General features: G+C 42.7%; 1 protein-coding gene across 1 annotated transcript in view; it reads left to right on the top strand.

Moving 5' to 3' along the window:
* Positions 1–16,262, top strand: part of DSCAM (DS cell adhesion molecule) — an 806,431-nt gene that overhangs the window by 764,291 nt on the left and 25,878 nt on the right. Inside the window, exons 28-30 of the mRNA XM_043474457.1 lie at positions 758–788; positions 7,512–7,627; positions 12,260–12,409. Coding sequence (XP_043330392.1) covers positions 758–788; positions 7,512–7,627; positions 12,260–12,409 — 297 coding nt within the window. The remainder of the gene's footprint in view (positions 1–757; positions 789–7,511; positions 7,628–12,259; positions 12,410–16,262) is intronic.

Genomic DNA, 16,262 nt, shown 5'->3' with positions numbered 1-16,262 from the left:
TCCATTCATTGAACATTTAACATCAAAGCTTTTTAAAGAAAATTCAAAGAAAAATATGAAGAAGACCCTTGTGTTCTAAGAAAGGAAACCTTCATTTTTTTTGCCAGGACAAAAGTGTGTAAAAGGAACAAATTATATTTTAAGGGAAATTAGAATTTCAAAACAATGCCATCCAAAAAGTTTTTTAAAAATTTACATCATTTTTAGGCAGGATTTCTTTTATCAGGAGTGGTAACCAGGTCTTGGTAAACAGTGTCCTCAGAGGAAAGAAATAAAGAAAAGTTTTATTTGTGAGTTTGAAATAAACATCTAGGTTTCCAGACATAGTGATATGAAGTGTATACAATTCTTTGATCAAACAGATGCATAGCTCTCTAATAATGACTTTTTAAAGAGATCATAAGCTTTTTCATTTTGATAGCAAAAAGAATGGAATTTGTACTATATAATGAATTACTTTCAAGATGTTAATTTTCTGACTTCTGAAAATAAAGTTGGGTTTTTGAAAAGTGACAAATGAATAGGTTATAATAAAACCTTTATCACATATCTGAGAATTTTTGTGGCTATTTATATGTGCCTCACTTAGAAGAAATAAGGAATCCATAAAAGTTTCAGTTATTAGTAGTGATCTCAGTATACAATTACATTTAAAAATGGCTATTGTTATCTGATTATGTAGAATATTTGTCAGAAATGCTTAACTGAATGTTAGTGAGTTGTTTATCTTGTACTAATATTAGCTTTCTTTCCCCAGATGCAAAGAGTTTAGCTGAAATGCTCATGAGGTAAGAAAAAGACCTAGTATCCTAAATATCATGTTTAAAAGAGCAATTTCCAACTTGCTTTGATGATTTCTTTTTGTTTAATGACAGTCTCAATAATCCATTTTCTATCTGACATATAGTTTTCATTCTAGGAAACTAAATGTCCATGTAATGCCTAGTTGGAGTAGATACCAAGTAATGTGCTGTTATGCACACTGTAGGTAGTCATCTTATTGGCTGGGCTCAACCAACAGAATATTTCCCACTACCTGAGAATAAGGAGACACATTATAAGTATCAATAAGAAGCTTTGGTTTTGCTTCCACCAAATATGCCACCTTGAGGTCAAGCCTTCTTCCTAATGTTAGCCAGGTGAGAAGGAATCCACAAAAGGAAATGGGTTCAAATTGATCAATAAAAACACTCTTTGCCCTCACCTCCCGTGGCTTCTTCAGCACCCCCTCCACCAGAGCGCCCAGCAACTTCTGCTGCAAATGTCTGTTTAGTCTGGTCTCAGAGGTCACAGCCTGTCTCATCACTGAGTTAGGAGAAACCAGCACTATAATTGTTCCACTCATAGCTGTTGAATGATGAACAACTAGGTGTAACTGAATAAGAGCATGTTCATAACTGTACAAGCCACTCCAATATTTTCACTGTCTATAGTAAAAATGTAAACCAAAAGTAACAGGAGGATAATCAGTGTCTAGGATCCAGGTAAGAAGAATGTTAGGGGAATTCTCTTGACAGTCTGGTGGTTAGGACTCAGCATTTTCACTGTCTGGGGCCTGGGTTTGATCCCTGATGAAGAAACTAAGATCCTGCAAGGTACAACCAAAATGAAAAAGGAAAAGAAAAACATCAGGGCCCAGATGGTGACTTTGATATTGCCGTTCTAGGATGACTAATGTAGAAGATGAAAACAATGGCATATAAGGTCTCTTCCCAGCCCCTACCCCACCACAGTTGGCTTTAACTTCCTCCCTGATCTTTGCATATCAAAGTAGTACTTTCTTATCATTCACAAAGAGACCCATCAGTGTCTCTGAAGACATAAGACAGAGGTTGAATACCAATGGCCCATGGATTACGTTTCTCACAGACACCTTTGTTTGTCCAAGCTGTGTTTTAAAACAATATGAATTGTTAGTAACAGATAATGAAGGACTCAAGGATGCCTCTGAAATCGTTGGTGTGAGCAGTTAGATAAACATTGGCGCCACGTGCCGAGATTAGGATGGTGGATTTGGTGTATGGACCTTTTAATGTAGGGCAAAGGAAGGGGATGTTGATTAGGATGAAAGGACTTGCGTGGATCATGTTGGACTGAGGATGCTTTTTAAGCTTCCAATGAAGCTGGTAGCACCAATCTGGAGCTCAGAGTAGAGCTCAGAGATTCAAATGGCCTGTAAAATATCTCCTTCATCTGTCTAATCCCATCACACTAGATCAAACTTGCATGAGAAGATTATGAAAAGCTCTATGAAGCATCTTGGGCCCAGGTTTTTGTGCAAGCCTGTCCTTGTTGGCTAGTGGTCACAGGGAAGGCTGCCAGACACATGTGCACTTCTGTTGAACAGATCTGACAAAACATCTGGAAAACAAGCCAGAGTCATTTGATTTATAATAATTATCTAATAAAGTAAGTTATAATGCAGTCTTACAAATACAAAATTGTTGATGACATTTAAAAATCAAGGCATTTCAAAAAAAAAAAAAAAATCAAGGCATTTCACACAAAACTGTGGCTTTCTGGCTTCTCTTGGAAGTGCTCTGACCACACTAGACACAGCCTCAATGACCATGGCTGTCTGGACCTGCCTTTGATGCCCCCGTTAGACTGGGTGTGATCTGCTCAGCCCAGGGGCCCCGTCCCTGTCTCCAGCCCAGTCCACCTCACTGATCTCTAGTGCCCTAGCCTCATGTTTGCAGCTATGTGTCCTCCCAGATAGCTTCTGGCCACTTCCTTCATCATCTCCTAGACCATCGACCATGCCCAAAGCCCATGTCCCTGGGGCGGGGATGGGGGCGTGGTTTCTGAGTTTCCTGACAAGTGCAGCATTTATTCCATTAGTGTGAGGTGGTGTTAGCTTCTCTGCTGTCTTTTCTCCCTCATGAATTCCAGGTAAGACGTCAAAAAGCATCTTCTTCCTTCTTTGTTAATAGGGGCAATTACTGTGGGAGAAAGACCACCTATTGATAAGAACAGGAATCAGTAATGATATTTGCAGGTGACAGTTGCCAACATGAAATTAGGAACATTAAAACTAGTAATTACTCCCACTTAAGATATTTAAGGTAGTTTTCTCCCAAAGGATGAAAGTGATTGAAAAGGAGGAGAATTTCCAAGCTCCTCACATAGGTGGATTTTTATGGGATTAATTTAGAAGTAAAAGCAATGAGGGAGGGGATATATATATATATATATGTATATATATATATATATATAATTATGACTGGTTTGTGTTGTCGTGCAGCAGAAGCCAATACAGCATTGTAAAGCAATAATAAATGATTGAACCAGAGGACCAGAATATATATCTTTCATCGTGGCTCATCTCGGGGGGAAAAAGAAACGAAAAAACAATCAATCATTCTAGGCCAAGTGCCTGTACCCAGAACCTTATTTATCTTTTACATAGATGTATCACAGCCTATCTGATTTTTCTTGGACCATAGCTATTGAAACACATGTTTATGAATTAAATGAAAATAATAAATTGGTTGATTCAAAAAAAGCAATGCTTTTATTCTTGAAGGGTCAATTTAACCTAAGGTTGGCAGGTTAACAGGTCAAGCAACAAAAGACCTTGTCCCCTGCCTGGTCAAGTTAGGGCCAACCACGTTCCAAATGTGGCCCTGGAAGTCTAGGTATGTCAGATCCATTGGCACAGAGAAGCCTGCAGAATCGCTGTCCCCTGTCTTCACCACTTCTTTCTCTCAGAAGGTGAAGACTGAGCAGCCTGGGACATAGAATCACAGACTTAGGTTCAAGATGCTGCCACTGGCTAATTTTGTGATCTGCAGGACATCCTTTTCTCTCTCTCTGCCCTGCTTCTCTCATCTAAAAACAACTGTTGGAAATAGTTCCTAGCTGTATCATCCTGTGATCTAGGTGAATGCAACATTTACTGTCCATTCACACTCCTTAAGGAAGGAGCTACATATCTGAGTGACGTCAGCTGTCCCAGAGCCAGACAGGCAGGTGCAACTGCTCGACAAACACAGACTACCTGGACCCCATTCTGGGGGATCCCCTCCCCCCACATGCTGCCACCTGCTGTTGCTGGTTCTCATGCCTCTGGACCTTCATCCATGTCACCCGAGCAAGTCACCTGGTAGAAGAGAGAGAAGGGAGATGTCACCCACCATGCACAGATAGAAAGGGTTTTCCTTTTCTAGGATTAGGCAAGAAAAATGTTTTTCAAGCATACCAGCCTTCTCAAAGGTGAGACTGGGTTACCCTAAGGAACTAAGTAACACGTAGTTAGTGTCCAGGGACCAGTATTAATAAGAAAGCTAGTTGTGAGCAGTGAAGGGTTCAGATTGAGAATTCAAGTTAGTTTAGTTTTTTCATGTTTATATGTTTATTTGTTGTCATTCAGTCACTAAGTCGTGTCTGACTCTTGCAACCCCATACACTGCAGCACGCTAGGCTCCCCTGTCCTTCCCTCTCTCCTGAAGTTTGCTCAAACTCATGTCCGTTGAGTTGGTGATGCTATATAACCATCTCATGTTCTGCTGTTCCCTTCTCCTCCTGCCCTCAATCGTTCCCAGCATCAGGGTCTTTTCCAATGAGTTGGCTCTTCACATCAGGTTGCCAAAGTATTGGAGCTTCAGCTTCAGTAACAGTGAAATGTTCACCCAGCTATTACAATGAGAATCCTGATATCTTTACAGTTACTTTATACTTATGGAAGGCTCCATATCAAATTTTTGGGAGGAAGGGAGATGCTATGCAAACATTGTCATTAGTTTTTTTTTCCCCCAAAGCTTAAGGAAATATTGACTTTATGAAGTTGTAGCAATTGCACATAATTTATTGGCTGAGCCCAGAAATACCATCCACCAGGAACCAGCTTCAGCCCTCTGTCACTTTAATCAGACAGCCAGATGGCAAATGGATGGCAGATGATTATATTTCAATAATAGCTAGCTAATATATTTAGCATGATCCCATATCATATAAAAGAGGCAATTTTGCTTCCTCCGTAAAAACATTCAGATCTTTTTTCAGATTACAAATGAAGTTTCTTTAATTAGATTTTTTTTAAAAAAAGGTTTGCTGCTATTCTAATGACCAATTGTTATAGCTTAGGGAAATCAACCTTCATGTAACAATAGATCATAGAATATGGCAGCACAGACTAATATAAAGAAGCAACCTGCCTGAGATCTAATAACCTTTTTAGATTGAGGAGGATGTTATTGACTCTAAAGTGCAATCTTCTGGAGGTGTGACTCAGCTCCCATTGTGCCCAAGCATTATTCATTCAACAACCTTCAACAAATATTAATTGAGCACCTACTTCAGTCACATACTGTCCCAAGTTTCAGGGCGATACAGGGGACAGAAGAAATGAAAATACCCTTTAGGAAGCTTATAGTCCATTGGCAGGGACACCTTATAAATAACTCATTCAAACACCTGCTAGGAAGTTGTAAGTGCTGAGGAGACAAAATTAAGTGGAGAATGGGGAGTTTCCACAGCAGGGTCAGCTGGCTCCTCTGAAAAGATGGACAGAGGGGGCCACTCCATGGCTTTGGGTCAGGGGAGTGTGTCCCAGCAAAGGAAACAGCAAGCACAAAGGGAGGAGGGACAATTAGACTTTGAATCTTAAGGTTTTGGGGGTCATTTTCCCACCTGCCTGCCGCAGGGCTTGGCAGCTTGGTCCTGCGGTGAAGGGGCATTCACCTCCAGCTTTGATGGTCCATGTTCACCAGGTTCAGTCATATTCTAAGTCCTTGTGCCAATTGAAGTGGAGCACAGCGGTGATGTCACTGGCTTCCTGTGTCAAGCAGACCCCTCATTGTTAAGTATAGTGTGCGGATCCCTAGCTGTTCATTGAGCAGCCGCTGACTGCCTCATCACTATTCATGAGGAGCAGAAGGAACTAGCTCACACTTCTATTTTTGGTGCAAGGACAAGCTCCGGTCCCTCATGAAGTTTCGAAACAGATCTCAGATATTCACAGAGGAGGAGTCCCCCATATGTTTTTGTGGAAATAGAGCTTATCTGACGTAACCACAGCCCTCCCGAGTCACCAACGCTCTTCATTTTATACAAGGATCTGAATCTTTGCTTTAAATGCACACAAAAATAAAGTGAGAACTTGGGTAAGTAAATAATTTAAAACCATTTATAGACCATGCGAAAAATTCAGGCCAAAACGTTTGAATTTGGGCTCTGCGTAATTAGCATGGTCTAGCTACATAACCCAGTTACTCATCTGAAGAGATAGAAAATCTGGTACAAGATCAAGTCCTAGGAGGGCTGCTGTGCCTTTCAAAGCTGTTTTGTTTACACCCAAAGGGAGAAAGAGCCACTGTAAAATATTCAGAATATTAACATGGACCTCTGAATGCAAACATGTAAAGGGCTTCTTGAGTGAACTTGACCTTCAGATTATTAACATTCATCAACCACATGGTTCAAGAGTGGATGAGTCCTCATGGTCAAGGAAGAATCTGGGACTCCTGGTGAATGCTTGGTTGAAGCTAAAAGCATTTGAGATTTCAATACAGGTGCACCTTTATTGTCCCCTATTAACATGTAATTAACAGAGGGTAAACCATCAAGAGTGTGCCAAGCACCACAAACCTCTCTCAAAACAGAATTTGGCAGTAAATGAGCTAGATTTAAAGACACCATGGATTATCACATTGATTTAATTATCTGAATGGTTGCTGCTTTCTGGAGGGTACTTCAGAATATATTTTTAAATCTACTTGATTCTTATAATTCTATAAAGATTGAACAACCATTTTTCGATTGTGGATCGCTAATTAGAGCTTTTATCAACTTTCTTGTATTTTTGTCCAACATGCAGATTATTTTCTTTTTTTCTTTTTTTTTTTTTTACTGTGAGCTGTAACTGAACTTGATTATACCATGCAGCTTTACTACCTATTTTCATTTACTTTTAGAAGACAGCTCACTCTAAGAGCAATTTTCTGGTACACAAATTTTGAGATAAATTCTTATAGTAATTGCTTTTTTCTCTCTCTTCTAAAATGTAATTGGATTCAGAAAACTAAACTATTGTCAGGAAAGCTAACAAGGTTTATGATTTGTTACTAGAACAAAAAAAAAAAAGTGACTCCAGGTAGAAAACAAATTTACCAGTAAAACCCCATTCGGGGACTAACCAGTACACATGTTTTCTCCCTTGCCATCTTTAGAATATCTCATGTCTAACCAATGAAAATGTTGTTGATTTAAGAATGTTTCTGTATGTATATTTTGTTTGGTTTTTACACAAGAAATGGGAAATTCCAAAGTAAGTTTCTCCTGTTAGTTGTAGAACCAATCTCTATTGACAGTTGATATTTTCTGAACCTCACAACTGACTGCTGAAACTTAATATTAATAAATATCATTTGCATGAAGGAGAAAAAACTATCATGTGCTCCTTTCCCTCCCCTCCCCACCGGCATTCACATAATTAGATTATAAGTCTAGTTGGTTTGCCTAATGTAACACTGAACAAATTCATTAATGTATCCCCCTTATTTTATTCCCAGTAAGAATACCCGGACTTCAGACACCTTGAGCAAGCAACAGCAAACCCTGAGGATGCATATTGACATACCCAGGGCTCAGCTCTTGATTGAAGAGAGAGACACAATGGAGACCATCGGTAAGGTGTCCTGTTTGCCGCTTTACACAGTGTGGCTGCTACAGCCATGCCCTCTCTGCCCAAACCCTGAGCCACGGAAAATACTAGATATGGGAACATCTTGAATGTTACATGAGCAAACAAGTTAGAAGGTAGACAATTGTTATTGAGAATAATAAGTACCAGCAAACATGGGGGACATGAACTTAGAAAAACCACAGAGTTCACCAGAGAGAACCCCAACTCTGACCCAAGTTGGATCTTTCCTTGAGAGGCTGTCAGTGCCACTCCGAAGAACCGATATCTGTAATCAAGCAAGCCACAACAGGCTGCACGCTAAGACCCCATCTTGGAAACCCACTTTCTGAGCTCCTCCTCAGCTCCACTAAGGACTTTATTAAAGAAAACGTTTAAATTCTACAGATGTCTTCACACAGGGCATCTTTCTCCACCCCTTGGCACCCCATAGATATCCTGTGATGGTTTCTTTCTCATGGCTTTGGAGAAGTCCCAGTTCCTCCGTTCCATGATCACAAAACAGACACCTACAGAACTTCAGCCGCCTGTCTGCCCTGAACCCAGGTGTCTCGACTCCTTCTGGCCTTTTTCTACTCTAAGTCTGCTGTCCACACAGCCTACTTAGATGGTTCTATTTATTCCAGAATCAGACACCTCATATTTCCATTGCTGCAATGATCAGAAGAATAGCTAACACTTATGAAGAGCTCATTGGGCTTTCCTGGTGGCTCAGTGGTAAAGAATCCCCAGGTTCAATCCCTGAGCTGGGAAGATCCCCTAGAAAAGGAAATGGCAACCCACTCCAGTATTCTTGCCTGGAAAATTCCATGACCAGAGGAGCCTGGCAGGCTACAGTCCATGGGGTCACAAAAGAGTTGGACATGACTAAGCATACAGAGGGAACAGGGAAATATGGACAAACAAGTCGAGCCCCTGATCTTGCCCTTAGAGTCTCCCTAAACACATGAGGCTCCCTTCTGAAGTTTACTAGTTAGATCCTTCTGTCACTTAGACGTGTCTGACTCTTTGCAACCCTATGGACTGTAGCCCACCAGGCTCCTCTGTCCATGGAATTCTGGAGGCAAGAATGCTGGAGTGGGTTGCCTTGGTCCTTAGAGCATCCCAATTATACTGGGCTGTTTAAATATGGCTATTAAATCTTTGGACTTCCCAGGTGGCGCTAGTGGTAAAGAATCCGCATGCCAGTGCAGGCGACACAGATGTGGGTTCGATCCCTGACTTGGGAAGATCCCCTGGAGAAGGAAGTGGCAACCCAATCCAGTATTCTTGTCTGGGAAATCCCATGGACAGAGGAGCCTGGTGGGTCCCAAAGAGTTGAACATGACTTAGTCACTAAACGACAATAAGAACAATTAAGAGCTCTTTAAACATTATATCCTTTATGTGCACTTTATGTGCATTATTTAACTCACTCCTCCCAATGCACGTAGAAAACTCCTTAGGAACAGGGACGTCGAGAAGTTCTGTAGCTTGAAGGTCACATAGACAGGAGTGGAACCAGAGCAGAGCCCCCTCCTGGCCCGCTGCTTCACCTTCAATGGGTGTCACCTGCTTCCATATCAATAAGGCTACCCCCTAGAACCACTCGCCTTAAAAGTATGGCTGGACTCCCCCCACGTGTATCCATGGAAACAGACTCTGAGGCAGGTTTCCTAGGCTGCCCCTTTTCAAACTTTACTCTGTGTTTGTTCTGGAAGATGTTTGTTGGCGCTCCATCCCAGGACAACCCTTCTCTGTGGTTTGACTAAAGCAACCCACCTCCTGGCATGGACCCTTGATCCCTCCTGCCAGGAAGACAGTTTTCACAGGCCAGAACCCTCCATGGCCCCTTGTCCCCATCCTGCCCCGTATTGTCTCTAATAGAGGAGCAGAAACATCTGACCTTGTGGCTCCTAAATTCTGAGGCCTGGGCTGCCATTGCTGGATTCAAGGTTGTTTCAGGCTTAACAGCACTTACACAGCTCGGTCAAGTCCAAGGTGGCCCTCGATCAAATACTGCCGTGTTGTCTGGGAACCCATCCCGAAGTACATGAGATTTCATCAGCTGGCTCAGATCAGGCAAGGCTCTGGGTGTGGTTTCTCCTGACCTTTCCTATAGTATATACGGATCTCTTTTATCAAACCTCAGAGCTTTAAAACTAAGATTTCCTTAAAACAGATAGTTAACAAGGGCCTACTATATAGCACAGGCAACTCTGCTAATAACTCTGTAATTACCCTCACAGGAAAAGAATCTGAAAAGGAGTGGATATATGTATACAAGTGAATCACTTTGTTGTACACCTGAAGCTAGCTATTATAAATCAACTATACTCCAAGATAAAATTAAAATTAAGGAAAAAACCCTAAGATTTCCTTTCAAACATCAGTTCAGAAATCAAATTGTAACTCCTTTGACTTTATATTACAATTTTGACATTTGCTAACTGTTCCTCACTAGACTTAATGATTCTACCCACGGCTGTTAAAATACATCACTGGGCGGATCCTGGGAGTGGTGTGTCACCTCCCAGTAGCTGGTCACTGCCGACCCAACAGCAGAGAAAGGTCTGCCTGTCGCTTCTGTACATAGTAACGACCCTTCGCCCAAGATGCACCGTAACTGTAGCAGGATCATCCATCACCAAGAGTCGTTTACCTCCCAGGGGCACCTGACAGGTGGTCAATGGCATTTTAAAGTTATTGGGGAAGTAGAGATGTGATGCTTTCAAACGCTCTGGGCTCTGCCTACAAGAATCCGATATGGAAGTGCCATTAATTTCTAGCCAGAATGGATGGCCAACCTCAAAAACAGACAGGCACTTGAAATGCCCCATTAAAACTGCACACCCAGCCCCGAAGGTCCTCTGTATGTTCTTACCAGGTCTGCATGCTAGAAGCCACAGCACAGTGCTAGGGATCAAAACAAAGGTAGGTGTGGGGCCTCTGATACCGGTCTAGTCGTAAGAACCTGTCTCCGGGGAAAGGCAGCCCTGTTAGAGGATGGAGGGGTGGCTGCTGGGTGGGACCCCCCCCTGGATGGGACCCCCCCAAGCTGAGTCCTGGCTCCCACATGCTACACGCTCCCAACCTGGCTACACCACACGCTGGGTGCCACCAACCTCCTGGCAGTCCTTCCTCTGTTTTTTTCTGCCAAGAAATCTTATTCTGACTTCAAGAGGTTTTCCTCTCCTGCCAGAGCCTGAGTAATTTGATTTTGTAAGGTTCGTTCTGTTCAGAGCCTTTTTTGGACACAGACGTCTAGCTGTGTTGTTTATAACTTTCCCATTACCCTTCCATGTCAAGGCTGCTGCGACGTGGTCCTGGCTGACTGGTAAATGCATATGAACATAACCCCAGCCCGCAGTACCTGAAAATGTATGAAAAATCCAAATACCCTAGTCAAAGTATCCCTTGAAGTCAAAAAACTCTTAGGAAAATAAGAAAATTATTACCACAACAAAGTAATGAAAATCTGAGACAGACCACCAATGACATACATCCCGAACACCTGCCCCTCCTCCCAAAGCATAAAATGCTCTGAATCCATCTGTGTCCGGGCTTCCCTAACCTTCAAATGTCTGAACCAGTAGGATCTGGGAAATCTGACAAGTGAGTCATTTTGAGAAGTCAGTTACAGAATGCAGAAGAGTCCCTGGATCTCGGGAGAAGTGGGAAGGCAAGGCATATACCCCAGAACAGTTAAAATCAAGGAACCAGGACGCCCAGAAGACTGGCCCTTCTCTTCCCCTCCCCCCACACATACTGAACATTCACCATCACCCCAGGACAGACCACGGCAGAGGAGTTTTTCTTGTACCACAAACAGAGCTTATTTACAGTGGCAGCCCCATTCTCTGTGATACTGACAAGGCTGGTGGTGTCTCAGGCGAGCTTTTGACAAACACATAAACCCCAAACTCTGTTAAATGGACAGCCACCCAATAGGCCTCCCCAGATCAATGTGTGCTTAATGAGAAGAAACCAGGAGAGAGAGGAAATGTTTCTCCATGGTCATTCTCTTTAAGACATGCTCCTTAAAGAAGGAAAACCTATTTTTTGCATCTTAGAGTCATTCTAATTCAGTGCTTGAATATTTTTTTGTTTTTGCTGGTTGAGATGAGGTTTTTATTGCTGTTGCTATTAACAATAAAGTGGAATCTGGGGGTGGGGGTGGGAAATGGTACAGATGAACCTATTTCCAGGCCAGGAATAGAGAGGCAGGCATAAAAACAAACACGTAGGCAGAGAGTGGGGAAGGGGAGGGTGGGACAGGCTGGGAGAACAGGATTGATATACACACACTGCCAAGGGTGAAATAGACAGCTAGTGGGAACCTGCCATGTAGCACGGGGAGCTCAACTCTGCTCTGCGATGACCTAGAGGGGTGGGATGGGGCGATGGGACGGAGGTCCAAGAGGGAAGAGATATATGCATACATATGGCTTCACTTCACTGTACACGTCACGGTACAGCAGAAACTAACATAGCATTGTAAAGAATTTATACTTCAATAAAAATTTTAAAATTAAAAAAATAATAATAATGCAAGTGCTAAGGAGAGAGGTGGCCAGGAAGTCCCTGGCTGGGGATGACCGTGTCTGGGTTCCTGTATCTCCCTCCGCTGTTCTGCAGACGATCGCTCCACAGTCCTGTTGACGGATGCTGACTTCGGAGAGGCCGCGAAGCAGAAGTCCCTGACGGTGACGCACACGGTCCATTACCAGTCCGTGTCGCAGGCCACGGGGCCCTTGGTGGATGTTTCAGACGCTCGGCCAGGAACGAGTGAGTGGCTCAAACATCATTTAAACCATGTAGATGTGGTCAGTGCTGAAAAGGCATCCGTGGCCCATCCCTATGCAGTAAAGCGTGGGACTTCTTAACTCTCTGCCTAAGAAACAGATAGGTGTAATGACGTCTTTGGGAGGCTGAGTTTGTATTGTTTGATCTTAGCTGTCATTAAAATTGTGTCACCTGAGGGACTTCCCTTGTGGTCCAGGTTAAGACTTTGCATTCCAGTGCTGGGGTGCAGATTTGATTCCTGGTTCGGAGAGCTAAGATCCCACATTCCTTGTGGCCAAAAATCCAAAATATAAAACAGAAGCAATATTGTAACAGACTAAACAAAAACTTTAAAAATGCTCCAAATCAAATAAATCTTTTAAAAAGTTATATCAACTAAAGCCAGTAACTCTTGGTTTACTATGAAAGTGTTAGAAATTTCAGGTCAACTTATTAATATTCTTTTAAATTTAGACAACACAGGAAAGAAGAAATTGGCTAACCTTAGTGAGCATCGCTTCTGTGCCAGGGTTGGGGTAAAAAGATTGATGTCATATTTTTATCTTTACAACAACTCTGCAAGGTAGCTATTTACACAGCAGCTCTCAGAGCCCCCGTTTTATGAGTGAGGAAACAGCCCCAAATTGTACACGTACTCTGTAGTGAAACCCAGATTGAGCTGTGGGTCTGTCTGTCCTCCAAACTTATGCTTTCCTCCTGAACCACTGTTTGAAAAAAACATAATTCTGTTTAATATGGGGATTGTGTTTGGTTTAATTATTAATATCTGACTGCATGTTATATGGAAATTAATTACTGCAATGAAATTAAATCCCCTAATATGTATCTAAAGCTTATTAATTAGATATTCTGGTTCCTTCATAATTGAAATTGTTTGGATGCCCTGATTACTATCTTTTCAGAAGCTTTGATGTCTAGCTTTTAAATCATTAATCACTCTCTTTGCAGAAATTTACATTCTCCAAGTAGAGTGCTATAATTAGAAAAATAAATATTACATTGTTAAAAGCTATTTTTTATAATGTCTGACTTGTAAAGCATTTGTGAAATGCACTGAGCTTCATGAAGCAAACTGGTTGATTCCTAAATAACATCACACTATGCAGGAAAACAGTGCTAGCAGTTACTGAAATTCACTTGAAAAATATGTTTTCAAGAGCATTCTAAAGGAGTCTTTTATTCCTCCTCTCTATGTCATCTCACATCCTTCCTTCTCTGGTGACATGAGTACTTTCTTAAGACATGAATGAGGATCAGCTTTCTGAAGGAACATGTAGGACTAAGAGACTTGCTTTTAGAAATTACTCCTGGGTCCTTGACATTCTCCCCAGCTATGAACTTTTCCATCACAATCCTCCCAAGCCTGCATCTGGTGACTTCAGGACCCTGCACTACATGGATGGCTTTCTGAGCTACTTCAGTTCGGTTCATTTGCTCAGTCGTGTACAAATCTTTGTGACCCCATGGACTGTGTAGCACGCCAGGCCTCCCTGTCCATCACCAACTCCCAGAGTTTACTCAAACTCATGTCCATTGAGTCGGTGATGCCATCCAACCATCTCATCCTCTGTCTCCTTCTTCTCCCACCTTCAATCTTTCCCAGCAGCAGGGTCTTTTCCAATTAGTCTGTTCTTCACACCAGGTGGCCAAAGTATTGGACTTTCAGCTTCAACATCAGTCCTTCCAATGAATATTCAGGACTGATTTCCTTTAGGATGGACTGGTTGGATCTCCTTGCTGTCCAAGGGACTCTCAAGAGCCTTCTCCAACACCACAGTGCCAAAGCATCAATTCTTCGGCACTCAGCTTTCTTTATAATCCAATTCTCACATCCCTATGTGACGACTGGAAAAACCAAAGCTTTGACTAGATGGACCTTTGTTGGCAAAGTAATGTCTCTGCTTTTTAATATGCTGTCTAGGTTGATCATAACTTTTCTTCCAAGGAGCAAGCTTCTTTTAATTTCATGGCTGCAGTCACCATCTGCAGTGATTTTAGAAGCCCAAAGAAATAAAGTCTCCCACTATTTCCATTGTTTCCTCATCTATTTGCCATGAATTGATGGGACCGGATACCATGATCTTAGTTTTCTGAACATTGAGTTTTAAGCCAACTTTTTCACTCTCCTCTTTCACTTTCAACAAGAGGCTCTTTAGTTCTTCGCTTTCTGCCATAAGGGTGGTATCATCTGCATATCTGAGGTTATTGATATTTCTCCCGGCAATCTAGATTCCAGCTTGTGCTTCATCCAGCCCAGCATGTCTCATGATGTACTCTGCATATAAGTTAAATAAGCAGGGTGACAATATACAGCCTTGATGGGCTCCTTTCCCAATTTAGAACTAGTCTGTTGTTCCATGTCCAGTTCTAACTGTTGCTTCTTGGCCTGCATACAGATTTCTCAAGAGGCAGGTCAGGTGGTTTGATATTCCCATCTGTTGAAGAATTTTCCAGAGTTTGCTGTGATCCACACAGTCAAAGGCTTTGGCATAGTCAATAAAGCAGAAATAGATGTTTTTCTGGAACTCTCTTGCTTTTTTGACGATCCATCGAATGTTGGCAATTTGATCTCTGGTTCCTCTGCCTTTTCTAGGGCTTTTCAACTTAGGGCTATTCAACCCCAGAAAGATTATAGACCCCGGGGGACTTCCATCAGTGGATCCCTGACCTCAGCAAGCCTTTGTTAATCGAGACCTGAGGAGGAGGGTAGGAAAGAGGGAGGGGACCCAGGACATTGCCCCAGGAAGTGGCTCCCAGTCTCCTGAGTGCATCAGAATTACCTGGGTGCCTGTTTAAAATACTCATTCCGGCCTCCACCCCCAGGGATACTGAGCTGCTTTGTCTAGGGTGGGGCCAGGGACTCTACATTATAACCACCACCCTGGGTGATGGTCCTGACGCTGGTTGTCTGATCCGATTCTTGAGAAACACTTCCCCAGGTGTTGGGCGTGATCCTGGAGCGCAGAGGAGGTGTCTACCGTGGCTCTGCGGTGCAGGAGCCTCAGGCCTGCCAGGCTCATGGCACAGCATCCTCCCTGCTCACCAGGTGAAAAGAACCAGCATTTCCAGCTCCCTGTCCATGCTCAACTGGCAGAGATGCACAAGGGCTAGTCATCAAAGGTTAAGACTGGAGAGGAGGGCAGTGCAACTAAAGCACAGGGAGCCTGCTGGCTGCTTAGTCAGCCCAAGAACGAGGGAAGGCTGGCCTGACAGCTGTCAGAATATCCACAGAGACCTGCATCGGAGTCACTAGCAGAAGCTCCAACAGGTGAGAGGGCAGTGGCAGGCAAGAGGCTGGTGGAAGGGGCATAGTGATGTCTCTCATGGCCTTATGGCTTGCATGGTGTAAGAACAGTGGGGGAGCATGAAGGATTCCTTCATTCAGACTCAGAAGAATTTATGAAGATGTTAGTTACTTCTCATGTGGCCCAGTGCTCAGGGATGGGGGTGCATCATAAGGTACAGAAAGACTTTCTCTTCCTCTGAGTGAAGGAAGTCAATGTGAAACGAGGAATGAAAGCATTTTTCATTTATCAGTAAGCCTTCCTCAGTGATCAATGCAAAGAAACAGAGGAAAACAATAAAATGGGAAAGACTAGAGATCTCTTCAAGAAAATTAGAGGTACCAAGGGAACATTTCATACAAAGATGGGCACAATAAAGGACAGAAATGGTATGGACCTAACAGAAGCAGAAGATATTAAGAAGAGGTGGCAAGAATACACAGAAGAACTGGACAAAAAAGATCTTCATGACCCAGATAACCACAATGGTAGAATCACTCACCTAGAGCCAGACATCCTGGAATGTGAAGTGTAGTGGGCCTTAGGAAGTA

The sequence above is a fragment of the Cervus canadensis genome, chromosome 7 (assembly GCF_019320065.1).
Source record: "Cervus canadensis isolate Bull #8, Minnesota chromosome 7, ASM1932006v1, whole genome shotgun sequence".
In the NCBI taxonomy this organism is placed as follows: Eukaryota; Metazoa; Chordata; class Mammalia; order Artiodactyla; family Cervidae; genus Cervus; species Cervus canadensis.
Note: the sequence above shows the minus strand (reverse complement) of the source record. Positions and strands in the feature narration are given on the sequence as shown.